The following is a 24,145-nucleotide window of genomic DNA, read 5'->3' on the forward strand; positions in this document are numbered from 1 at the left end:
TTGCACGCCGCAACAGTGTTAAATTATAGGGATCGGGTTGCGCGCCGCAACAGTATTATTATTGATTGCTGTAGATCTTAAATTGTTCTCTTATATTTCTCTTAAATTACAGCTGGACTTGATATTTTCCCCGCAGCATGTACCCCCTCCCATATTTATTTGTTTATTGCTATTTTATTTTCCGCTGCATATTATATTACTGAACAGGTTTATCTGGAGTCTGGTCCCAGCCTCGTCACTACTTCGTCCGGGTTAGGCCAGGCACTACCAGCACATGGGTTCGGTTGTGCTGATGCTACACTCTGCACTATGTGCAGATCCCCGAGCAGCTTTTGGATAGTAGCACTTGGGGAGGCTGCCTTCAGTCCAGCTAGAGATCCCGAGGTAGTTCTGCAGGCGTTCGCATGCCCGGCGTTCTGTTCTATCTTATTGTGTACTCTGTTTTCATTTGATTTCGAGACAGATCGTATTTCTTTCAGACATTGGTTGTAGTAATTATAGTCCGTCCGTGATATTGTGACACCAGATTCCTGGTAGAGAAGTATACTGGCATTGTAGTACTGGCTTTGGTTATTTTATCTGTTTAAATCTTCCGCTTGTTCTGTTTATCGTTAATATTCAATGTTGATTACCTGTTAATCTATGTTGTTAAAAAGGGTTAAAATATGAGAGTTAGTGATTTCTATATTTCGCGGCTTGCCTAGCTTCTACGAGTAGGCGCCATCACGACTCTCGAGGGTGGGAAATCCGGGTCGTGACAGTATCAGAGCCATCTTCTTAAGGGACCTGAGTAAAAAAAATTATTGAGTGAGATGGAGATTGAAACGAGTTTTTCTCAATTGGCTCCTCCAATCTTTGATGGTGAAAATTATCAACTGTGGGCAGTGAGAACTTGGAGGCTTTAGATATTTAGAAGGCCATGGAAGAAGATTATGATGTTCTTCTGCTACCTAACAATCCCACCGTGGCCTAGATCAAGAGTCACAAGAAAAAGAAAATCATGAAATCAAAGGCGAAAGCAACTTTGTTTGTTGGTGTATCTGCAATAATTTCATGAGAGTTATGGCTCTTAAATCAGCAAAAGAAATCTGGGATTATCTAAAGGAAGAATATATAAGATATGAAAGAATGTGATGCATGAAGGTGTTGATTTTAATAAGGGAATTCGAGTTGCAGAAAATGAAGGAATCTGAGATCGTAAAAAAAAATGAAGGAATCTGAGATCGTCAAAGAATCTGGCATTGTTAACAAGGTAAGATTGCTTAGTACTAAATTTAAAGATTCAAGAATTGTTAAAAATTCTTGTTACAGTGCCTGAAAAATTTGAAGTATCCATAACTACCTTAAAAAATACAAAGGATCTATCCAAGATTACCTTGGTAGAATTGTTAAATACATTGCAAGAACAACTTATGAGGCAAGATGGTATGGTTGAAGGAGCCCTGACAGCCAACCACAAAACTCAAAGAAAGGGTAATAATGCAAAGAAAAATTACCCACCTTGTCAGCACTGTGGCCAAAAAGGTCATCAACCATTCAAATGTTGGAAAAGGCCAGATGCAAAGAGCAAAATTTTCAACCAACTTGATCATGAAGCTGTAATTTGCAAAGGCAAATCTCAAAAGCATAAAGCAGATGCCCAAGTCGCTTATGAAGAAGAAGAAGATCACTTATTTGTGGCAACGTTTCTTTCAACCAAGAAATTTGACTTTCGGTTGATTGATAGTGGTTGTACAAACCACATGACATATGACAGAACATTTTTCAAAGAGTTCACATCTATGAGAAATAAGAAAGTCAGAATTGGGAATGATGATTATATTCTTGCTAAAGGAAAAGAAATTGTTGCAATCGCAACAAATTCAGGTACTAAGAAAATTTCAGATGTTCTTTATATTCCTGATATTGATCAAAATACATTGTTTCATTTATGATGCAAGTGGACTTGAGATTTTAAGGGTTAAAATAAGAGGTAAAAACTTCTTATTTGATCCAACATAAGATAAAAAATAGAGCCAAAAGAATATACAAAGTGCAGACAATCCTTCAACTGAGGACATATGTGAAGATGAGGCAAAGAAGAAATTGTCAACATTTCAGAAAAATAAAATCTGGAAGAAAGTTGACAAGCCTCCAAGCAAAATGCAAATATGGAAGAAAGTTGACATACCTCAAGACAAAATGCAAATGAAGCCGAAAAAAGAGCCAACTTTTTTCATTGATAATCATGAGATGCAACAAACTAGAAAAGTGAACTCAATTTACTGCAAGTTCAAAGATCAGTTGGCAGATTTACGTACAAAGTCGCTTCTAGTTAAATGTTTACAAGGCATAAATTAAGAATTTGCAGCTTCAAAAACAAGGAGCATTAGAAATATACTTTAGAAGCTGCTCTTAGTAAAATTATTTTACTGTTTCAACTTAAGAGTTATTTACTGCAATAATATAAAAAATACTTTGTTGAAATAAAACTGTTGTTATCTTTGTGAAATAAAACTGCTAGTAGTACTCAAATTTAGAAGAAAAAAAAAAGAAGAAAATAAATATCTAATTTCCAACACTGGTTTACTGGTCCACTTGTAAGCATATCTGAGGCTGAATATATATTCCAGACACAGATACTCACTTACGCAACAAGGTTCATCACCACAAGACTCAAAGATTCACGTGGACCCCACTTATTAGAAATCCAACACGGCAGCCTTCTTCATATAGCAAGTATTAAAAGCAAAGCAAAAATACAACTCCTTTTCCTTCCCACAAAGATGGAAACTTTCTGCTCAAATTTTGATCTTGGATCATCAATCCCCTTTTCAATCTCCAAATCTTTGATTAATCCAACTACAAAATCATTTTTTTCCTGTAGATTTTCACCCTTAAATCATGGTAAAACACCAAGATTTAAAGGGGTTGTTCCACAAGCTTTAAGCAGAAAGGAGCCTATTGAACAGTTCGAGAAGAATGATTTTCTTGAAAAGAATGAAAATTTGGTGAAATGGGTAGGAAAAGGATTTGTTGGATTAGCTGCTGCTTTGTTTTTGTGTTGTAATTCTCCAGCTTTGGCTGAGTCTCTTACTGTTGCATTTCCTGTCTCTCACACACCTGAGGTAATCTATTCAATCCATTTGCTTTCTTGTTGTTTCATAAAAGGGGAGAAGGATGTTGGGCTAAAATAGCCCACAGCTACTTTTAATAGGATGTAATATTGTCCATTTTGCGCCAAGCTCGCACGGTTTTTCCCAAAAAGCCTCACACCGCGTTTCTAAGCTCGTAAGGGTAAGCAAAACGAGCCCGCACCATAATTCTTACCTGGCTCTGATACCAATTGTTGGTCTTAAATAGCGCACGGATGCTCTTAATATGATGTGATATTGTCCGCTTTGGCCAACCCGTACGATTTTCTTCAGTAGGCTATCAATCTTTTCAGCTACTAATGTGACACTTTGTTCGCACACCTAACAAAGAAAATTTTAGTAGCTGCTGAATTATGATTTAAAGTAGAATTTTATTAGAGTATTAGTTTGTTATACAGTTGAATGATTGTTAATTTGTTTGGTAGGTAAATACAGTTCAGAGGACATTAATAGAGGCTTGGGGTTTGATTAGAGAAACTTTCGTAGATCCTACTTTCAATCATCAAGGTAATTTGTTATCCTGTCTTTTCTTTGGAATTGGATGCCAAATCCTCATAAAATTTCATTTGCTATACTGCTAATTTGAAAGTAAAAAAGAAAAGGAAAAAAAAAAGAATAGGAAGCTGATAATGTTATTTTCTTCTCTTTGGTGTCTTGGTGTGTTAATTGATGCCTAAAGTTACTTTTTTTAGGGGTCGTTTGGTTTGAATACGGCTTATGCCGGGATAAGTTATGCTGGGATTAGTTATCCTGGTATTGTTTTTTATCCGTTGTTTGGTATGTTGTATTAAAAATGACAATTGCATAATTTCTAAGAAGAAGGTATAAGTTATCCCGGCACTAATTACCCCACCCTCTACAAGGTATAGGTTATCCCGGTACTAATTTTAATCCCGGGATAACTTATACCAGGTTTGCTTACCAAACGAAGTGTTAAGGTGGTATTAAATTTTTATACCAGCACTATGCCTTCTTATACCTCATACCAAACGACCCCTTAGTGAATTGGTAATAACCCCCATCCCTCTCTCACTTAAGAAGCATAAGTTCTGATTTTATGACATGGTTTGATTATTCTCTTTGTAAAGTAAACTTACATTCTGATTTTGGCTTATCAGCATGAAATATGTGGTTTGAGCTAAAGTGGTAAAGAACGAATTATTTTGCAGATTGGGACTTGAAACTGCAACAAACAATGGTAGAAATGTTTCCCTTGAGGTCAGAAGATGCTGCTTATAGCAAAGTCAGGGGAATGCTATCTACGCTTGGAGATCCCTATACGCGCATTATTAGTCCTAAGGTGTGTATTTGTAAGGCAGTCCATTTGCACGGGGGACATCTTTCTTATATGATTAAGAACAGAAATACCAATCTTTAACGCGAATGCTAGAAGTTTCATTTTGTTGTCATAACTTGTAAATGATCAACAAGGCATGCTTTTGATACCTTTACCTCTCTCTTAGACTATTTTCTCGTTCCATTTATCTCCACAAGATTTTCATATCTGTTCTTCTGATAAACAAACTGAAAGTTGGTTTGGGAAAAAAAATGGGACGCCATTTCTTGGAAGTTCCTAGTTCATAATGCTAGAGGATTAGGCTCTCGATTCAAATTGGTATATAAGTTATTAATCCAAGTAGCCTTTGTATTTTGTAAGGAATTTGTGCCATGTCTTCCCTGATTCCAAATATGACTAATAATTTGTTATTCTTCTATGACATTGACAATTTTTTCGACAGGAGTACCAAAGTTTTAGAATAGGAAGTGATGGAAACTTGCAAGGTGTTGGCCTCTTCGTCAGTGTTGAACCGAACACAGGGCATCTGGTTAGTAAGAATACTCGAATGCACTTGCTGTTTGCTTGCCATTTTTACTTTATTTCTGTGAAATGTAGATTGCTTAGTCATAAAATAGATTTTCTTTTTGTAGGTTATTGGCAATATTGTTTATCTCTTACTTCCTTATATAAATATGCTGTATAAGTGGAAATATCATTTTTAACAGTGTAGTTTATACTTTTCTCATTTGATCAAATTTCAGGTTGTGTTGTCATGTGTGGAGAATAGCCCAGCTGCACGTGCTGGTATTCGTGAAGGAGATGAACTGCTTGAGATAAATGGTACTACTTTTTTCTGCAGAACTTAGCAAATGAATGACCTATTGGATTAGAGATCTTACCTAGAGTTTTAAAATTGATACTTCCATCTTGTGGAGTAAACGGAGTTTCCTAATTGAAGGTAGTCGAGTGATTGCAGAAGCATTGTTGTCTTGTTGTAAAAGCATGCAAGATTTCTGCAGTATCAAACGTTCTTATCTAGTTATCAGAAGTTACTGTTCATTGTCGGGTACAAAAATGTAGTAATGGTCCTTATCAGTACACTACGGCTGCCAAGAGATGATGGCAGACTTATGAGCGGGATAGGCCAACATTTGTTAGTGAGCATCAATAAATTGTTAACCACAATATTTTGACTGTGCACTCCTCCATGTCCTTCAAACAGAAACCACATAAATTGCTTTGTTTATTTGTTTCTCAAAACAGCTGGATTAAAACTTGAATTTTGCTTGATATTTCTTCAGGGGAGACGCTTGATGGAGTTGACAGTGAAACAGCAGCTCAGAAACTGAGGGGCCGTGCTGGTACAATTGTTACAGTCAAAGTTCACAGTGTAAGATTGCCCTCATTTTCATTGAGCCAACTGAACGTCTTACATTCTCCACAACATTATTCGTGTAAACACAAGTCTGATTTATACAACCACAGCCGCCTGATTATAAATTGCCTGCACAAGGGCCTTCTGTGCCTGATTCTTTTGCATATTATGTCTCCATTCTCCTAATATTTCACCTTTTTTTTGTCGGGCAATAGTACTTGTTTCTTGAATGCAAATTTATTCTTCATCTAGATATTTATATTTTAGAAATTTCATGGAAGTGAATGCTCTCTCTAACTGTAAATTATTACATTTTTCTGTTCTTCTCTTGACCAGGGTAATGCTCCAGGAATATCTGGTTACAAAGAGGTATGTCGTTTAAACTGTATATTGTTATAGCTTTCCCCAATCAGAAGAAACAACAATCTTTATTCTTCGGTTTTTCTCAAGTACATGCTAGCTATTTCATGTTATCTAGACAATTTCCTAACTATCTTGATTAACATTGCTTATCTTTTTAGGTTAAACTACCTCGCGAAGTGATTAAGCTTTCGCCAATATCCAGTGCCATCATCCCCCATAAAATGCCTGATGGTCGTCTCTTAAAAACTGGATATGTGAAGTTGTCAAGCTTCTCTCAGGTAGTTAATCAGTCATCTACATTGAGTTGTAGATTATTCACTTGCCTTTGTCTTGTTGCTTTCCTTTGCATATCTTGAGTAAAGACTTCCATGTTTTTAATGGTGACAGTCTGCTGCTATGGACATGGAAAACACAATTCAGGAAATGGAAACTCAGGGTGTACAATCATATATATTAGATCTTCGGAATAATCCTGCAAGTTCCTTAATTCTCCTCCTCTTCAATTTGTATACTCTCAAAGTTAATCAATTCGCCCTTTTGTCATCTGACGTGTCTGTTTTATTTCTCTTTAAATATATTATGCAGGGAGGTCTGGTTACTGCCGGGCTAGATGTTGCCCAGATATGGCTAGATGGCGACGAGACACTTGTGAACACTATAGATAGGGATGGAAATATGTTACCAATTAGCATGGTTGATGGACATGCTGTAACACACGATCCACTAGTCGTCCTCGTAAGTTTAAGACACATCCTTCTCGTTCTATAATATAATACTCGTGAGCGTACTATGACTTTTTCATTTGAGCCGAGGAGTTTAGTAGTTGCGCAGAAATATTTATGCCTTAGATTTCCTTCTTGACAGGTGAATGAGGGCAGTGCAAGTGCTAGTGAGATTCTGGCTGGGGCACTCCATGATAATGGCCGTGCGATCCTTGTTGGGCATAAGACTTTTGGCAAAGGAAAGATACAGGTTTGGCTGGAACTTTGGATGGATACTAATCCTTCAACTCTAAAAAAAAGAGGGCAGTCTGGTGAACTAAGCTCCCGCTATGCGCGGAATCCGGGGAAGGGCCGGACCACAAGGGTCTATTGCATGCAGCCTTACCTTACATTTCTGCAAGAGACTGTTTCCACGGCTCGAGCCCGTGACCTTCTGGTCAAATGGCAGCAACTTTATCAGCTACGCCAAGGCTCCCCTTCATCCCTTCTACTCTATAAAAACTAAATTATTTTATACTAATTCCTATTGTCTTTGGGTGCAGAGTGTTACACAGTTGCACGACGGATCAGCTCTATTTGTTACAGTGGCCAAGTATTTATCTCCAGCACTTCACGACATCGATCAAGTGGGAATAACACCTGATGTTCAGTGTACAGTTGACATGCTTAATTCACCCAAAGACGCCTTCAAGAACAAGAGTCCATCCTCATCTTTGGAGGCTGATTCTTGCATCATTGTTGCAGAACATGAATTGGATATTCAAAAATCCGAGGGCTCTGCTTCTTGACTAGTTAGGAATACCAACAGTCTATTGCATTTGTAGCATACTAATCATTGTATAGTAGGAGATTTAAAATGGTAGGAATGGTTTATGAATATAAACTATATTGTATAGAAGTAAAGGTAACATAAGTACAATCCAATGATCATAAGCAGTATTCTTTTCGGTTCATAATAAGTGATTTTCGGCTATTGGCACACCCCTTAAGAAAATAGTAAGTCCTAGATTAAAAAAAAAGATAGTTTGGAAACACACAGTCAGGGCCGAAGCTAGAGTGCCGAAAGCGGGTTCGGTTGAAGTTGAACCCAGTAGTTTTGGATCGAACTTTGTATTTGTTTTTAAAAATTAATTAAATATGTATATATTATTAATTTAGAACCTAATATCTTAAAACGATTAATATCCCGAACCCATAAGCTTGGACCAAAGACTTCTAATTTGAGAGTAAGCACTGCATAATTTTCTTTCTTTAGTTTCTTCTTTTAGTCTATGGTACAGAACATTTTAGTCTTTGGTTGTTGGTTACACGGATGGAACATATGGTTAGTTGAGGAGGAAATATTTAAAAAAACGAAGTATTAGAGGGGTTGGCTGTTGAGGAAGTCAATCATAAATCTTTAAAACAATAATGTTTTACAAATATATTGAATTGTACGAATCGTCCGCATAAAAGTGCTAGAGTGGACACTTTTATTTACTTATTGTAATTTGATTTGAAAATCACACTTCAGCATTACAAGTTGCTTCATCATTAGAAGTCTGCTTTTATTTACTTTATTTATTTATTTAGGTCTATGATATGGCTATTGCTTAAGGGCTTGATCGCCTATCTTGAGTTTGATTGTATTTTAATTCATGCACTTGAAATTTAATCTAGATTTTGAAATTGAGCTAGTGTGTGAGCCTTTGATTATCGCCATGAGCAATATTTATGTATCGCCTCGCAAAATTTTGTACATATGCGAGCTTGCCCCATGTTTAATTGCATGTTAATTCACTTGTATTACATGTTTATTATTGAGAATAATGCATTTGATATGTTTGGAAAGGTGGTATGGAAAGAGTAAGGGGTCGTTTTGTTGGAATACGATTTATAACGGTATAAGTTATGCCGGTATAAGTTATATTGGGATAAGTTATGCTAGGATTGTTGTTTATTCATTGTTTGGTATGTTATATTAAGAATGACAATTGCATAATTTCTAAGAAGAAGGTATAAGTTATACCGGTGCTAATTAAAGAATCTTAATAATTGTAGGAAAAAGGATTGTTTCTATTACCTCAACCATGTACAATTTATATAGTAAATTCAGAAGGGTTCGAGCTAAATAGATAAGTACAACAGAGATATTCACAAGAGTTTAAGTGTGACTATAATTAGGACTCTAGCTAGTGTAGCTTAAGGTAAATGGATTACATTGATGAGAATGATTTGTTAGGCTTTGAATTATCCTTATCATGCCCCCTCAAGATGGGCTCAATCTCCTTGAGGCCAATCTTGTGAATGAATTGTCCAAATGATCGTTTAGGCAGTGCCTTTGTCAAAGCATCAGCAAGTTGACTCCCAGTAGGTATGTGACTTACTGAAAGCTCATTTCTTTCTACTTGATCGCGGACGAAGTGGAAATCAATGACCGCATGCTTCATTCGACTATGAAAGACTGGATTTCGACTTAAGTAGGTAGCACCAATATTGTCACAGAGTACCTTAGGAGGACTGAACATGGAAACATGCAATTTCTTCAGTAAGTTTGTGATCCAATTAAGTTCAGCTACAACAGAAGCAACAGCCCTGCATTCTGCTTCAGTAGACGATCTAGCAACTGTGCGTTGCTTTTTGGTGCACCAACTTATTGGATTATTGCCAAGAAGTATAACATAGGCAGAAGTTCTGGTGTCTGGTATACCACCCCAATCAACATCTGAGTAAGCTAGCAACTTGAAAGAAGTGGGGGGCGTGAAGTGAAGACCATAAGTAATGGTACCCTTCAAGTAGCGTAGAAGTCTCTTGGCTGCTTGCCAATGTTTCAGGCTTGGTCGATGCTGAAACTGAGCAAGTTTGTTCACTGCAAAACATATATCTGGACGAGTGAATGTTAGATATTGTAAGGAACCAATAACCTGCCTGAATAACTTGGCATCTGCAGATGATGATCCATCATCAAGTGAAAGAGGATCATTGGTTGACATCGGAGTGCTAACACTGTTCGCATCGAGCATGCCGAATCTTTCTAGAAGATCAGCGATGAAGCTGCTTTGGGTGAGAACCAAACCATGAGCATGTTGCAAGACTTCAACACCAAGGAAAAAATGTAAAGAACCAAGATCCTTGATGGAAAACTTGTCACCTAGTAGTTTGATGGTACTTTGGACATGAGAAGAGTTAGAACCAGTGACGACGATATCATCGACATAGACCATCACAAAAAGTAATGAGCTGGTAGTACATTTCAGGAATAAAGAGTCATCAGATTTAGCCCTTTGAAAACCACATGACAGAAGCTATTGTTTGAGCTCGTTGTAACAGGCCCTAGGTGCTTGACGAAGGCCATATATCGACTTATGAAGCTTGCATACATGTTGTGGAAATTTTGGATCTCTGAAACCAGGTGGTTGATTCATGTATACAACTTCATGAAGTGTACCTTGTAGGAAGGCATTGTTCACGTCTAATTGCCGCAAGGGCCACTTAAACGACACCGCAAACACAAGAATTAGACGAATTGTAGTATGTTTGATCACTGGACTAAAAGTGGAATAAAAGTCTACACCAGGTCGTTGATGAAAACATTTGCAACTAATCTCGCTTTGTAGCGATCCACAGACCCATCAGGTTTATGCTGGACACGATAAACCCACTTGAATCCAACTACATTTTGAGAGGGATATGGGGGAACCAAAGTCCAGGTGGAATTTCTCATAAGGGCGGTATATTCATCCTTCATGGATGTTTTCCATTCAGGATACTTGTTTGCTTGGGCAAAAGTTGTCGGAGCAAGAGGAAGCGATTTGGTGGAAGAGATAGCAAGATAGTCAAAGACAACTTTTGGTTTGAAGATGTTGTTCTGGGATCTCATGACCATAGAGTGAGTAGGAGCAGGTGGCAAAGTTTGTGGTGGAGGAAAAGGATATTGTGCAACAGGGGACATAGTGTTGGACATGCTTGGAGTAGAGGGTGAGGGTGAATTAGCTGAGGTACATACAGCAGTACTTGATGACACATCCTCTGCAGTAGTTGGAGAGGTAGTGATCTCTTGAGTAGTCCTTGGGACAACCAGGTCGATGGCTTGAGGTATAGGAGGTGGAATGCATGATTCATTGGTATAAGGTAGGGAAATTGAGGAGGAGGAAGCTACTGGACAGTGCCAAGACTCCAAGTTGGAGGCTGAAGCACGATCAAGGGAAGGGAAGTGCAACTTGAATGGAAAAACATGTTCCACAAAGACAACATGTCGGGAGAGAAAATTTTTTGAAGTCGAGAGATCTACGCAAGCAAAACTGTTAGTGACAGAGGAGTACCCCATAAAGACACAAGGTTTTGATTTTATATCAAGTTTGGAGCTAGAGTAAGGTTTAAGCCAAGGATAGCAAAGGCAACCAAAGACCCGGAGCTTGTGATGATTAGGTGTGGTATTGAACAAACACAGAAATGGTGATTTTAACTTGAGCAAAGGTGTTGTAGTCGATTAATGAGGAATACTGCAGTTTGGAATGCACTGGACCAAAATTTTAGGGGTACTGAGGCATGATGAAGTAAGTTTAAGGTAGTGTCAACGACATGTCTATGTTTTCTTTCAGCAGTTCCAACTATTTGAGGAGTATATGGAGGACTCATGAGATACTGAATGCCCATTTCCAGTAAGAGAGATTTAAGACCAATATATTCACCTCCTCCATCTGTGTATAGTGTCTTGATGGATGCACTAAACTGATTATGAATCATTCGAGTGAAGTTAATAAAAATACTTTTAACATCTGATTTATTTTTGAGCGGGAACAACCAGGTATAGTTAGTATAGTGATCAACAAAGATAACATAGAATCGAAAGTTGTCAAAAGAGGGAATTGGAGAGGGACTCCAAACATCTGAATAAATAGCATTGAATGGCTTAGAACTAGAAATAAAATTGTCACCAAATGGTAAACGATGACTTTTATTACATAGACATGAATTGCAGAAGGTAAAAGGATCATTAATTGACACTGGAAGCTTGAATGAGGACACACATGCTTTGGTGATTGAGTAGCAAAGTTGGCTTGTAGTGAAGGGGGTGAGACACTGATTGGTGGCCATTCGTAGAGATCACCTTTACTCCGACCTTGCAGAAGACATGCCCCCGTGCTCAAATCCTTCACAAGAAAAGAATAAGGAAAAAATTCAATAGATGTTATATTTTGACGACAAAATTGAGCGACAGAGATTAGTTTCTTCTTTGTATAAGGGGAATAAAGAACATTCCGTAACTTAAAAGAATTATGAGATGAAGAAAGTGTAGTGTGACCAATATGAGTAATCGGAATGGTTTTACCCTCTCCAACGATTATTTCATCAGTGCCGGGGAATTCTGTTGTGGCTTGTAGAGATTGTGAATTATTTGTGATATGGTGTGATGCTCCAGAGTCAACAATCCAATTGTTTGTGGGATTAGATGCATAGGACAAGCGGTTGGTGAAGTTGGCTTGACCCTCAAGTGCACTATGTGATTTTGAGCGACAAACTTTGGCGATGTGCTCAAATTTGTCACATAATTGGCATTGGACTCTCTGCTGGTTGCTACGGTTGTTGGGGTGGAAGGAGTTGGAATTTTGGAAGGAGTTGGTGCGTTGGTTAGTTGAGGTGTTCTGAATGGGACCCATGCGGTCGTTGCTTGGATTATAGTTCCTGGATTTTTGTTTGGGTAGGCTGATTTTTAATGTAACTGGGCAGTGATGATTGGGTTCTCAAGCTTTGGCTCTGAGTGTTTAATAAACATCTCATGCGCAAGCAATTTGTCATAGAGCTCTTCAAACGATATTGTGTTATCTCGAGCCCTTATAGCAGCGGATAGTTTTTTGTACTCAGATCCTAGACCACTTAGGATTTTGATGACAAGTTCCTCATTTGCGAGAGGTGAGCCACTGGATGCAAGATCATCCGAAATGGATTTAATATCCTTCATGTACTCACTAATGGAGCGTGAATCTCGTTTGAGATTAGCAAGAGTGTCACGCAGGCTGAAGATACGTGACTGGGATTTGTTGGCATAGGTAGTTTGAAGAATTTCCCAAGCGTGTTTGGCAGTAGCAGCATGTGCAATAAGAGAAGCGATTGTAGGATCGACTGAGGCCATGATAGCATTGCGGACAAGGCTATCCTGTCTCTGCCAAAGCTTGAACGCGGGGTTGGAAAATGCATTGTTTGCTCCATCTTGGATATGCACAGATGGAGAGGGAAGTGACCCATCCACATACCCAAGAAGATCATAACCAAAGAGAAGAGTTATGACTTGTGATTTCCAAGTACAGTAGTTAGAACTCCCTTGCAATTTCAAGGGGAGTTGGGATGCTGGATTGAATGAAATTAGTTGGGATGGCTGAGCAATGTTCTCATGGATAATTGTGACGGTGGGGGAAGTAGACGAGGTGGCTGAAGAGTGAGTTTGTGAATCACCCATTCTGGAAAAAATAAGGGAATAACTCGTGTGAGTTTTTTAAAAGGCTCTGATACCATAAAGAATCTTAATTTTTGTAGGAAAAAGGATTGTTTCTATTGCCTCAACCATGTACAATTTATATAGTAAATTCAAAAGGGTTCAAGCTAAATAGATAAGTACAACAGAGATATTCACAAGAGTTTGAGTGTGACTGTAATTAGGACTCTAGCTAGTGTGGCTTAAGGTGAATGGATTACGTTGATGAGAATGATTTGTTAGGCTTTCAATTATCCTTATCAATAGGAACTTGGGAAAATGGAGAAAATAAGAAATGAAGAGGAGTTCGAATTATTTTGTAGGTAAACTAGGTACTATTTTTCAAGTTCCAGTGTAATACTTAAGTCTAAGGAGAGATCTGCCAGCTTTGACTTGATATTATATTGTAAAAACAATCATGAAGAATAAAAAAATAACACAGAAAAATATTTCCTTTTCTAGTTGGTCTCTCTCGTAGAAATTAAAATATGTTCTATGAAACGAGTTTCCTTTATTTTGTGAAGCACGTGAGACTTTTTCCTTTGGATATTATTATCTTATAAAGAAACAAAGATTATTTTCATTTGATTTTTCTTTTTTCTCTTACTTTTTAATGAAGATAGTGGTGTCTGCTGCTATATTCTTTTCATTTTCTTTATTTTAAACAAAAATAAAAAAAGTGTCTGGATAGCAAATTACCTACTAGCAAAGGAAAGTAGCAAACAAGTGGCTTTATCTCATTCTATCTCTTACAATGGAGAGAGACAGCCATATACTATTCCATGGAACTGTTACCCCAAAAAATATAATGCCACATCTGTTTCACTGAATCATATCTCAAAATTACACACAAAAACTCACCCAATTGATTTGTTTGTGGTACACTTAACCCATATCCCTGCATCAGATCACTTCCTTTCTCCTTTCCCAAGTTCTCACATTTTTCTGTCATTTTGGCAGCTTTCTATTTTGTAATGTTTAATATATTTGGACCACTTCTTTTCACTTACCAACTGTACTACTTTTTCTTGCTATAGCTCCTTTTGCTTCCACTAAGGAGGCAAATATTTAACTTGTCTACTTGCTTCTTGATTGATAACAGTTATTATGGGGTTTCCTCCTATTTCTGCTCCTTTCAGTTGTCCTTTTTATAGTGTTTAATGACTTCCCTTTTACTGGGTTTTCAAGAATATTTCAGACTTAAGTTTTCCAACAGTTCTTGAGCTTGTCAAGTGTATTTTTGGTTATGGAGCTGAAAATTCAAAGTGGTTCCTTTGTGGAAGAGTAAAGCAGCATATTGGGTTTGTATGAAATTATTGAATTCTTGGAAAAATGGAGTCTTGGAGCTATCTATCAGGGGGAAAGGGTTTCATATCAGAGGAATCAGTTTCTGTAAATGATGGAATGGGGAGAGCTAAAAATGGATTAATGGGTTGGGAATTGAAGACCCCTAGCAGCTATGTTATGTGCTCAAGTCAAGAAGGTAGTACTAATAATCAAGGATTTCCTGAATTAGGTTCTCAAAATTTGATGAGAAAAACTATGTTCAGTGACCAAAGTTTTTTTGGTTCTGTGGCAGCTAGTCCTAGTGCATATTCTGGGGAAGATAAATCTAAGTCTAGTTCCAAGTTATCAAGCTCAGTTGTGGAATCAAACTCTAGAGATTCATCACTGATTGATTTGAAGCTTGGAAGATTTCCTGATCAAATAGATGCAAATGTTTACAAATCTCCCAAGATTATGCCTAATGTCTCTTGTGCTGAGTCCATTGTTCCAGCCAAGAGAATGAGAGCAGGAGGTGTGAGTTCCCATCCATTTTGTCAGGTTCAAGGTTGTGGGAAGGATCTCAGCTCTTGTAAGGATTATCACAAGAGGCATAAAGTTTGTGAGGTTCACTCAAAGACTGCTAAGGTTATCGTAAACGGCATTGAGCAAAGGTTTTGTCAGCAATGTAGCAGGTTAATACTTTGTCTCCAAAGGCAGAATTCTAAATTTGGAAAAGAAAAAATCTACTCCATTAGCCAATCATAGTGCAGGCTGTACAATCAATCTATAACTATCCCTAAGTCTTAAACTAGTCCATTTTAAACCTTTTCATCCCAAGCTACTTGTGTGTCAAATTTGTGAACTGTGTATAATCTCTTTTAGACCATACTTGTTCAACCTCTGAATAATTTGACTGATAATAGCATCTTTATTTGCAAGTCTTACAAAAATCAGCTGTTGTCTTTCTTCTTTTTGTTACAGTAGGAGATGTTCTCTTCTTTGCAGCTAATGGAAATCATTCTTGCTACTTTACTTGTAGGTTCCATCTGCTGGCTGAATTTGATGATGGCAAACGGAGCTGCAGGAAACGTCTTGCAGGTCATAATGAGCGCCGAAGGAAGCCCCATACTGGTATGCACTCGGGCTGTTTTAGTCATTTGCTTTAAAAGTAGTCCTTGGTTTTGCATATTATAGTTTCCCTCTCTAATATGAAACTCACTAAGATGCAGGACTACCAGTTTCTAGATTATTTTCTATAATCCATTTTTTAGTTAGTAATACATTTTATTGCCAAAATCAGCATGCGGAAATTTGTCCATGATTGAAGACTTGATCTCCTTTCTATATTGCAGAGAGTTAAAAATATTAAACAAGGTATCACAATGATTTACATCTTTCTTGTTACACCAAAAACCCAAGGATTATAAACATCTAGAATTTGTGTAACTGCTCTCATCTGAAGTTCCTTTTCTTCCCCACATTCCATACTATGCACATCGGAGAAGTATGGTAGTACCCACAGAACTTCGAGCTGCTATTTCATCCTCTGCTTCTCCAGATATTGGTAATATCCTTTAGCTTGCTTGGCGTTACCACTTCACTCCCAAAAGATTGATAAACATGCAACAGACTGCCAGGATACAGAACGATGTAAAAACATGAGGCTCCCACTGTTTTTCACATTTGTAGTATCCGTTGCTAGAGGCAGATTCAGGATTTAAACTTTATGAGTTCAAGCTTTAAGGTTCTTAATATTGAACTCATTATATCCTTAAAGTTATGGGTTCATACCTATACTTTACTGCAATTTTAGTGATTTTTTGCACATAAATTTGTGCTCCGCGTCGAAGTTATGGGTTCAATTGAAACCGGTGTTATAGGACTACATCCGCCCCTGTCCGCTGCAAGTGATGACCCCCCTTCTATGTAGTTTTCTTGAGTAAAACTTGCTCTATGCAAAGTAATCCATTTCTATCCGCTGCAAGTGATGACCTCACATTTGTTTTAATAGGATTCTCAAGGCCACTGATTATTTCTGCCAATTTTCTAAATAAAAGACTCTGCCAAGACTTAATAGAAACAGCCATCCTTTTCTGCTTTCCAAACCAAACTATCTGTTTTTGGAGATAGCTCTCTGATCCCTCAAGCTTTCCTTTGTAGGTGAGCTAAAAGTTATTACCAATCATAAAATTCTTCCTGAATTGAGACCCCATCTACCCCCAACTAGCTTGGGATTGAAACATATTAGTTGTGTTATAGTAGTTGTATCGTACATCAAATAGTATAAATTTGTTTAATCTAAATATTGTTATGTATCATGGTTAATGTCAAACCTCAAACTCTATATGGATGTATTTAGCACTTTCTTTTTTTTTTTAGAGAAAGCAGTACCATTTTTATCTGACGTATAACAACTTGTAGAAAATTTCTTTCAACAATAATATTTGAAATTTGTGATAGTGAATACATTTGAATTATTGTTCTAAACTTTAGAATTTGTGTTTATTCACATGGTATAAATAATGCTTATCAATCAATCAACAAACTATGCTTCAATTTCAAATTCGTTGGGGTTGTCTATATAAATCTTCTGTTTCATGCTGCTCTGTATGGGCTCATTTTATTCCAATCCTATAATTTTTTTGTTAAAGGTAAAATAGAGGCTCTCCAAATTAAGGTTCTACAGATCGTACACTTATTTTTGGATTGATGTAGTGTAACAACAACTAAGCCTTAATCTCAACTAGTTTGTCATTCCTATATGGATCTTTGACTTCATTGTGTATTTAGTTAGAAGGGGAGCTTTGGAGCAACGGTAAAGTTGTTTCCGTGTGACCTATAGGTCACGAGTTCGAGCTGTGGAATCAACCACTGATGCTTGCATTAGTGTAGGCTGCCTATATCACACCCCCCTCAGGGTGCGGCCCTTCCATGATCCTCCTTGAAGGATGGATGCTTCGTGCATCAGACTGCTCTTTTTGTGTATTTAGTTTAGTTCATACTGATTTCAGATTGAAGGTCATTTCACAGATCTTCCTCCATGTGATTTTAGGTTTGTATCATCCTCATTAACACATTTAATCATCATAGTGTAACACCTACGAACAGATGCATAAGGAGGTCTACTTAGAACATAAGAAAACCATCTTAAGCGACATTCTCTCAGTTTATCTTCTATGTGCTTGCACCTTTATTGTATGTGATCATTTTTATCTTGTGCAATCTTGTAGGACTGCTCATCTATCTCAATACTTGTATTTTTAAAAAATTCATCTTGTAGATATATTGGGCTGTAAAAATCCAAACGTCACTCCCAAATAACATTGCTAATACACAACATTCATACAACAATGCTAGTCTCAGAACTATTCTGTAAAACTTGCGATTCATTTTTAGGTATCTTATTATTGCATAATTCTCCTGCACTTCTCCATTTCATTTATCTTATTTTAATTCCATGTGTCACATCATCTGTTTGGCAATTCTCCTGAACGACCGACTTGTTGTTGAATTGTCAACATATAGGTACCACAAATCTTTTAACATGGGCTAAAGTTGCAGTGCATATTAAACTACTTTAATAGTAAAATATCCTTTACTTTTTACCTTATCAATTTTTATTGCACTAGTTTACAGTGTGATGTTTGTATCTTGTGTCCTTTCATATCTTTCTCGTTTGGCATGTTGTATTGGAGGGAATTTTATATCTATGAAATATTATGTTTCTTCCAAGCGAGTTCTGGACAACCAGGATTCAGCGTTTTTGTATTTCGTGAAATGTTTCGAGAAAATTTAAAATTCATCTGTACTGTTCCATTAACACACTCCAGGTTTTTGCAGGTACCAGATTTCGAGGAACTTCTTTTGCGACATCATCCTTTGCTTGCCAAGACATACTTGGTGGCCGCTTTCTGCATCAACCAAAATTTGAGATGAATGACTGGTATAAGAATGTAAAAGGTGAAGATGGTGTTGAACGTAGCCCTCAACTTGCCATGCCCTTTTCAAATGGACAGTTGCAACCAAAATCTGTTTTCACGTCATATCATGCCAAGAAACAGTGTCAACCTCTCCATGATGAAGGACAACCTGATGTAACAACGAGCAGAATTAACGAGAGTACCATCTCATCTCTGCATGATATGCGAGGATCAGATTTTGTTTCCCCTTCTTTGTTCCACACCACCTCATCTGGATCTGAAGTCTTGCATGTTTTGGACACATCTTCTACTATTCATGGGCTATCAGGGATATCAAACTCCAGCAATGCTCTCTCTCTTCTGTCATCTCAATCACGGGGCTCGTCAAATCATTCCACTGTTTTTCGTGCCGCTCATCCCCTGATTTCCCCAAGCAATAATTCACGTTACAGTGTGACTCAAGCATCTAAAGAAGTCCTGGGACTTAGTCCTCAGGATTCAGCAGGTAGAATGTCCAACACATTCAATTCATCTGGGGTCAATTCTGCAGAAGGTGGACTGGACCAGATACTATTTCCTAGCAACACTTGTGGCGTCGATGGGATCATTCAAGGACCAAATTTTGTGAACCACAAGGATCAACTTTCTTGTGAAGATGGACCCACTATCGATTTGCTCCAGTTGTCATCGCAGCTTCAGCGTGTGGAGCATCAAAGGCTTTCCATGCAAGTGAAGCAGGGCAGCAACACTTTTCCCGGCCTCAGAATCACTTGAGCAGGTAGAAAAATGAGATGTATCACTATCAGAGTTTTGCTTAACTATATCTCATGTTTTTTATGGTTGTTGAAATATCTTTTCTCTTTTAGCTTCAATAACTATATGCCTTGCTGTTGTTTTGGCATAAGACTTCGCCAGCTGGATGAATTATCACTTTCTTGTCAAGCTACCACATTCTTAGATTGTCACCTACAATTATTTTTCATATTTCTTATTCATATGCACCTCCATGTTACCTGCTAGGACTGTGAAGGCGTCAGATTAATTTTTATTGTCAACTTCCAATAATGGCTGATCATATCTTAGTATTGGGCGTCCCATATAGATGCTCATCTTGTATGCAAAAGCAGGAGGCCTGTAGATTTTGTAACAATGCAGCTGGGATCTGAAATTTTTTGTGCATCCTTCTTGTTTTACTCATTCCGTTTTTCTTTTCTGAGGTCCAGTAAGGCGTATAATTCTTCTAGTGCCTCTGGCAGATTGTTACTAATCTGTCTAATAAAGTTGCTAGCATCATTAGTCCACACAAATGACTATTGCATGAGTAATATTGCCTTAAATTGAACTTGCTGTCTGCAGATTCAAATATCTGGATTGACGTGAAAATGGTTGGCTGCTGAACAGCTAAAGTGTGCAGCAACTCAGGCAAGAAGCAGCCAGCTTTTCCAGCTAACAGAGGTGGGAGCGTTGAGAAGCAAGTCTTTGGAATCTTGATGTTCATTTCTTCATTGTTGTTCATCTCTTTCTCATTTTGATACGGACAACTGTTCCTCTCGACACTGTCTTATTCAATAATAATCCGTTCTTTCTTTTGGATAATTGACAAAAACAATCATGACTAGTAGTCAAGTTGGTTTGCGTACAGAATTATCCAATCCTTTTTCTAGTGTTATGTGCTTCATTCCTTTGGTATGGACTAGTTGCTCGGGGTACTTCATGAACAATTTGATGAATTGCATGTGCTCATGCAAAGAATTGCGTGATCTGTGTGCTTTGGAAACTTTCTTTTTTTTGTCGATTCGTCAAAGAGTATATGCACAAAATCATGATATAGGTGAAATGGTGTGAATTTTGGTCGACCGCAGAAGAAAAATATGCCCCTACCTATCTCCCAACTTTCTTTTTTCTTATGTCAAAGAAGAAATTTTAATGCTGAGGGCCAATGGTCCGCGCCATTAAGGTGTAATATTTCAGTCATAAGCTTTTAGCTAGCCAATTATGGAACATTAATAGTGTGATATTTCTAAAGACATTGAAGGACCAGAGAATCAAATTGTGGTATCTGATTCACTATCTTCCGATTCCAGGTCGAGGCTGTGTTGATTGATATTGTTATGTTTCATCCCCAGATATAGCAAGACTACCAAGACTCGCCATTGATGAACTGCAGGGCGATAGTCCTTATTGATTCGTATGGTGTCATTCTGTATTTGTTCAAAATACCATGTAATCCCTATGTTATAAAAATTATGCGTGGGAAGACAAACAGCAAGTCGTTGTAGTATAGTGGTGAGTATTCCCGCCTGTCACGCGGGTGACCCGGGTTCGATCCCCGGCAACGGCGATCTTTTTTGTTTTTCATCCCGAATGTCTACGTCAAGCTTTTACACTCTTTTCCATTTGAAAACATTTTATTTCCAGAGATCTATGCGAACTATAATTTCTTCACAATCTCAATATTTTGATCAACTTAAACTCCTATTTTCCCACCCGTTTTGCCTATCTATTTACCTGTAAAAATAGAAAAAGAAATGCCAATCTTTTTGCTACTTTATATCTTCCGTGTTATAACCGACTGTTACATTCTATTTCTCAAAACATCTTTTTCGTTTTAACAATGTTTGCTATTATTCCTAATTGATTGTCTAGTCAATCGTATATGTCTAGGTGTTCCATATTCAGAAAGATTTACTAATATTATGGCGTTCCAATGTGATGATTTTTCTTCGGCCAATCTGTCGTTTCTCTTTTGATTTTTCCATTCAGAAAGTTTGCTCTTGGCTTTGCATTACGGAAATTTTGAGAACACAACAAAAGCCAACTTGGTGAAGAATATGCTTCTGAAATCCAAAACAGCCGGCAGGTAGGAAAAAAATAATAGTTTTGATTAAATTAAATGGCATAGTCGCATAGATACTGTCCTCAACTCTCCGGACATAACAAGATTAACAACCTCCGTACTACAAAATATAATTAAAAGGACAAAAAGCTTGAACTGAGAAGACGATGATAGTAATACAAGCACCTATAACCAAGGTGAATTATGAGTTAAAATACTCTATTGAATTTATCTTATTTTGAGCTGCCATTGTGTAATTTCACAGCAGCAGACGCGGCAGATGGGTTGAGCTCATCCCATGCTTCAATCCATGTGATCATAGCATCTGCCAGCTTGTTAAAGTAATCATCCACTTTTCCAAGTTTTGCCTTCACTTGTTTGGAGAGTTCAAGGTAGCATTTCTGGACGGAGGTGCAGTCCTTTGGAAGGGTAACAGATTGGAAGAATGGAATGAGCTCCTCTTGCCAGTAAATACCCTTGTATTCCTTCTTCAGGTTCACAAATGGATTGCTGGCCTTGCTGTGCCAGATGTATGGTAGACCTGTCTTGACTCCCAATCCTAAGTGATCACAGATCACCTGCACAAACAAGAAATTCCACTTCATCTTTGGTGTAAAATACTAAACGACATAACACAGAAGGCAGTATCAGAGGCGGATGCAGTCTTTGAACAATGTGTTATGTGTGTGAAAAACCATTAAAAATTCAACAAACATTTGATTGTGAACCGATAACTTTAAAGCACAATAAGTTCAGTTCAATCTATAACGATTAAAACTCATTAAGTTTAAATTCTGAATCTGTCTCTATAACAACAACAATCAGTGTAATCTAACAAGTGGGGTCGGGGAGGGTAGTGTGTACGCATACCTTACCCCTACTTCAAAAAGGCAGAGAGGATGTTTCTAAGTAAAAGGAAGGGCAACAACAAGCACACCAAAGCAAAAAATGCAATACCTTAGTGCACCAACCAGCCCACATATCGTCGTAGCGTCCAATAGGTTGTCCATCGCCCATGAGTCCAAAGTACATAGCAGGGCCAATCAACTCACGGTCGAATGCCAAGTTCATGCCGCACATGGGGAAGAGGGTTCCTTTTGGGATTGTCATAACAGCATCAACATACCTGAAAAACACAACACACGAGTTAAGACCTTGGCATTAAGGAGTCAAGATCAAGAAAATCTAAGTGTAGGATGGCATTGATACCTGGTGTTCCTTTCAAGAGGCTTGACAAGCTGGGTAGGTGCATCATAATCAGGGATGTTGAGCCAGAGACCATGTGAAACTGCAGTAGGTACGCCTTCACGGAGACTGAATGGGTACCCACGCACAAAATCTGCGCCCTCTCTGTACGGATCATACAATGTGTTGAAGAAAAATGGACTTGATGGGGACAACAGATTTTTAATGTGTTGCTCAAGTGCATTAATTTCCTTGCCAGTTGGGTCTTTAGCTACCTGCAAATTAATAAAAAATACCAATCCATTAATACCACTTACACCACTTCTCTCCTCACTTTAAAGCACTAAAATTGAGCAAGAGACCTGTTACAAAATCTTGATACTCATAATCAAAGTTACACTACTATGGAAATATTTCCTTTTCAAATGAGTAATCAATTATATCATAAAGATACACACCCGGAGCAATTAGGAGACCAGCATTTGACACAATGCAACAAAATTTATCTTCACATATTCAGAACAAGTCACAATTAAGAATTCACATCAGATCTAGTCTTATACTCCTATGAAACAACTAACGAAGATCAACACATCATTCCAAATCTCTTAAATAGGTTAGCAGATCGAGCGTCCAATCCCCAAAAAATGGGAGTAAGAAATCACAATTCAATGTGTCATACTGGACGGATAACCAAATTCAAACCAAAATCCACTTTTTATAACGCTTAACAACATCAAGTCAGAAATTAAAATCCAATCTTTGACATACAAAATTCAGCAGATCAAAAACCTACTAGAGCAGTAAATACACAAGTAAACACAATTTCAAAAAGCGGTGGCACAATCCAAAGGAATTATTTTAAAAGAGAGAAATCTTACAAAGCAATCGTCGTCAATGGTGTAGATGTACTTCTTCTTGGAAACCATATAACCAAAGCAACGGCAAGCGGAATCCTTGAAAGAGATACAAGAAGCCTTAGGACCTAAAATTTTGTTAATGTCATTACGATTATAAAGCTCGTAATCAAACCCTTCAGGAACCTTAATGACCTTAGAAGGGTCACCATCTTGAACAATAATAAGATGATAAGACTGGAAAAAAGGCCTCCACTGCTCAAGGAAATCAAGGTTTCTGATAGTGGGAATAACTATGTCAAGCTCATCTTTCAGAAGAGGGGTTGGAGCAACTGAAGCAGAAGCTTTTGCCATTTGTGTTAATGGAAATAAATTCTGAAGAGGTGTAAAGAAGAGGGAGTTTATATAGAGAAAAATAAAGAGAAGTGAAGAATGCAAAGAATTCAGAGGGAAGGGGTGGTGCCCATGTGGTGTCCGCGTACAAGTGAAACTCCTGAATAAAGAGAGCGGTGGCACGTGATGTAACCATGTCATCAAAGCGTTACTTGTCAATTAGAAAAAGGTAGAATTATCTAAATGGCACCTGTACTTGTGCCACTTTGTTATGCCGGTCCCTCTACTTTATATGTTTTCATCCAGACATTTTTACTTGATCAAAACTTATATTTTAAACCATTCTGACCGTTGACCAAGCGTATGTGGCGTTTATTTTGCTGAGTCAAATGAAGTGCGTGGTCACACGCTTTTAAAAGCGGGT

General features: G+C 37.7%; 4 protein-coding genes and 1 non-coding gene across 6 annotated transcripts; 3 read left to right on the forward strand and 2 right to left on the reverse strand.

Annotated features, from left to right (window-relative positions):
• Positions 1-2,736: 2,736 nt before the first annotated feature.
• On the forward strand, positions 2,737-7,854 carry LOC109211840 (carboxyl-terminal-processing peptidase 3, chloroplastic). The gene is made up of 12 exons (XM_019375420.1): positions 2,737-3,107; positions 3,560-3,641; positions 4,304-4,434; positions 4,874-4,960; positions 5,175-5,253; positions 5,715-5,803; positions 6,125-6,157; positions 6,310-6,429; positions 6,539-6,625; positions 6,737-6,886; positions 7,016-7,123; positions 7,416-7,854. The coding sequence occupies exons 1-12, from the start codon at positions 2,766-2,768 to the stop codon at positions 7,659-7,661; spliced, it is 1,554 nt and encodes a 517-aa protein (XP_019230965.1). The 5' UTR covers positions 2,737-2,765; the 3' UTR covers positions 7,662-7,854.
• A 2,566-nt stretch (positions 7,855-10,420) lies between these two features.
• Positions 10,421-12,512, reverse strand: LOC109211832 (mucin-5AC-like). The gene is made up of 3 exons (XM_019375414.1): positions 12,111-12,512; positions 11,883-12,005; positions 10,421-11,071 (listed from the first exon to the last, which is right to left on the reverse strand). Exons 1-3 carry the CDS (start codon positions 12,510-12,512, stop codon positions 10,421-10,423), a joined length of 1,176 nt encoding a protein of 391 aa, XP_019230959.1.
• A 1,530-nt stretch (positions 12,513-14,042) lies between these two features.
• LOC109211842 (squamosa promoter-binding-like protein 6) lies at positions 14,043-20,177 on the forward strand. 2 transcript variants are annotated; one of them, XM_019375424.1, is made up of 5 exons: positions 14,043-14,807; positions 14,904-15,282; positions 15,630-15,721; positions 18,431-19,288; positions 19,867-20,177. In XM_019375424.1, exons 1-4 carry the CDS (start codon positions 14,657-14,659, stop codon positions 19,282-19,284), a joined length of 1,476 nt encoding a protein of 491 aa, XP_019230969.1. In that variant the 5' UTR covers positions 14,043-14,656; the 3' UTR covers positions 19,285-19,288; positions 19,867-20,177. The 2 variants fall into 2 exon arrangements, with proteins under 2 accessions (XP_019230969.1, XP_019230968.1); XM_019375423.1 differs by having other exon boundaries at positions 14,043-15,282.
• A 602-nt stretch (positions 20,178-20,779) lies between these two features.
• Positions 20,780-20,851, forward strand: TRNAD-GUC. The gene has a single exon. It is a non-coding gene; the product is annotated as a tRNA-Asp (tRNA).
• Positions 20,852-21,371: 520 nt separating this feature from the next.
• Positions 21,372-23,864, reverse strand: LOC109211841 (alpha-1,4-glucan-protein synthase [UDP-forming] 2-like). The gene is made up of 4 exons (XM_019375422.1): positions 23,413-23,864; positions 22,556-22,806; positions 22,304-22,472; positions 21,372-21,924 (listed from the first exon to the last, which is right to left on the reverse strand). The coding sequence occupies exons 1-4, from the start codon at positions 23,740-23,742 to the stop codon at positions 21,580-21,582; spliced, it is 1,095 nt and encodes a 364-aa protein (XP_019230967.1). The 5' UTR covers positions 23,743-23,864; the 3' UTR covers positions 21,372-21,579.
• Positions 23,865-24,145: the final 281 nt, after the last annotated feature.

This window comes from Nicotiana attenuata, unplaced genomic scaffold, assembly GCF_001879085.1.
Source record: "Nicotiana attenuata strain UT unplaced genomic scaffold, NIATTr2, whole genome shotgun sequence".
Lineage (NCBI taxonomy): Eukaryota > Viridiplantae > Streptophyta > Magnoliopsida > Solanales > Solanaceae > Nicotiana > Nicotiana attenuata.

Bases quoted from the DNA above. Each gene is read 5' to 3' on its own strand.
- LOC109211841 (XM_019375422.1), bottom strand. From the start codon at position 23,742: ATGGCAAAAGCTTCTGCTTCAGTTGCTCCAACCCCTCTTCTGAAAGAT. The intron at 22,807-23,412 runs GTAAGATTTCTC...ATTAATTTGCAG, and splicing joins CCATTGACGACGATTGCTTT to GTAGCTAAAGACCCAACTGG. The intron at 21,925-22,303 runs GTATTGCATTTT...TTGTTTGTGCAG, and splicing joins GGGCTGGTTGGTGCACTAAG to GTGATCTGTGATCACTTAGG.
- LOC109211842 (XM_019375423.1), top strand. From the start codon at position 14,657: ATGGAGTCTTGGAGCTATCTATCAGGGGGAAAGGGTTTCATATCAGAG. The intron at 15,283-15,629 runs GTTAATACTTTG...CTTTACTTGTAG, and splicing joins TTTTGTCAGCAATGTAGCAG to GTTCCATCTGCTGGCTGAAT. The intron at 15,722-18,430 runs GTATGCACTCGG...AGGTTTTTGCAG, and splicing joins CCGAAGGAAGCCCCATACTG to GTACCAGATTTCGAGGAACT.
- LOC109211840 (XM_019375420.1), top strand. From the start codon at position 2,766: ATGGAAACTTTCTGCTCAAATTTTGATCTTGGATCATCAATCCCCTTT. The intron at 3,642-4,303 runs GTAATTTGTTAT...ATTATTTTGCAG, and splicing joins TCCTACTTTCAATCATCAAG to ATTGGGACTTGAAACTGCAA. The intron at 5,254-5,714 runs GTACTACTTTTT...ATATTTCTTCAG, and splicing joins TGAACTGCTTGAGATAAATG to GGGAGACGCTTGATGGAGTT.
- LOC109211832 (XM_019375414.1), bottom strand. From the start codon at position 12,512: ATGGGTCCCATTCAGAACACCTCAACTAACCAACGCACCAACTCCTTC. The intron at 12,006-12,110 runs GTTCTTTATTCC...TTTCTTGTGAAG, and splicing joins ATTCTTTTAAGTTACGGAAT to GATTTGAGCACGGGGGCATG. The intron at 11,072-11,882 runs GTGTGTCCTCAT...TTTCCATTCAAG, and splicing joins CTACTCAATCACCAAAGCAT to TTGCACTTCCCTTCCCTTGA.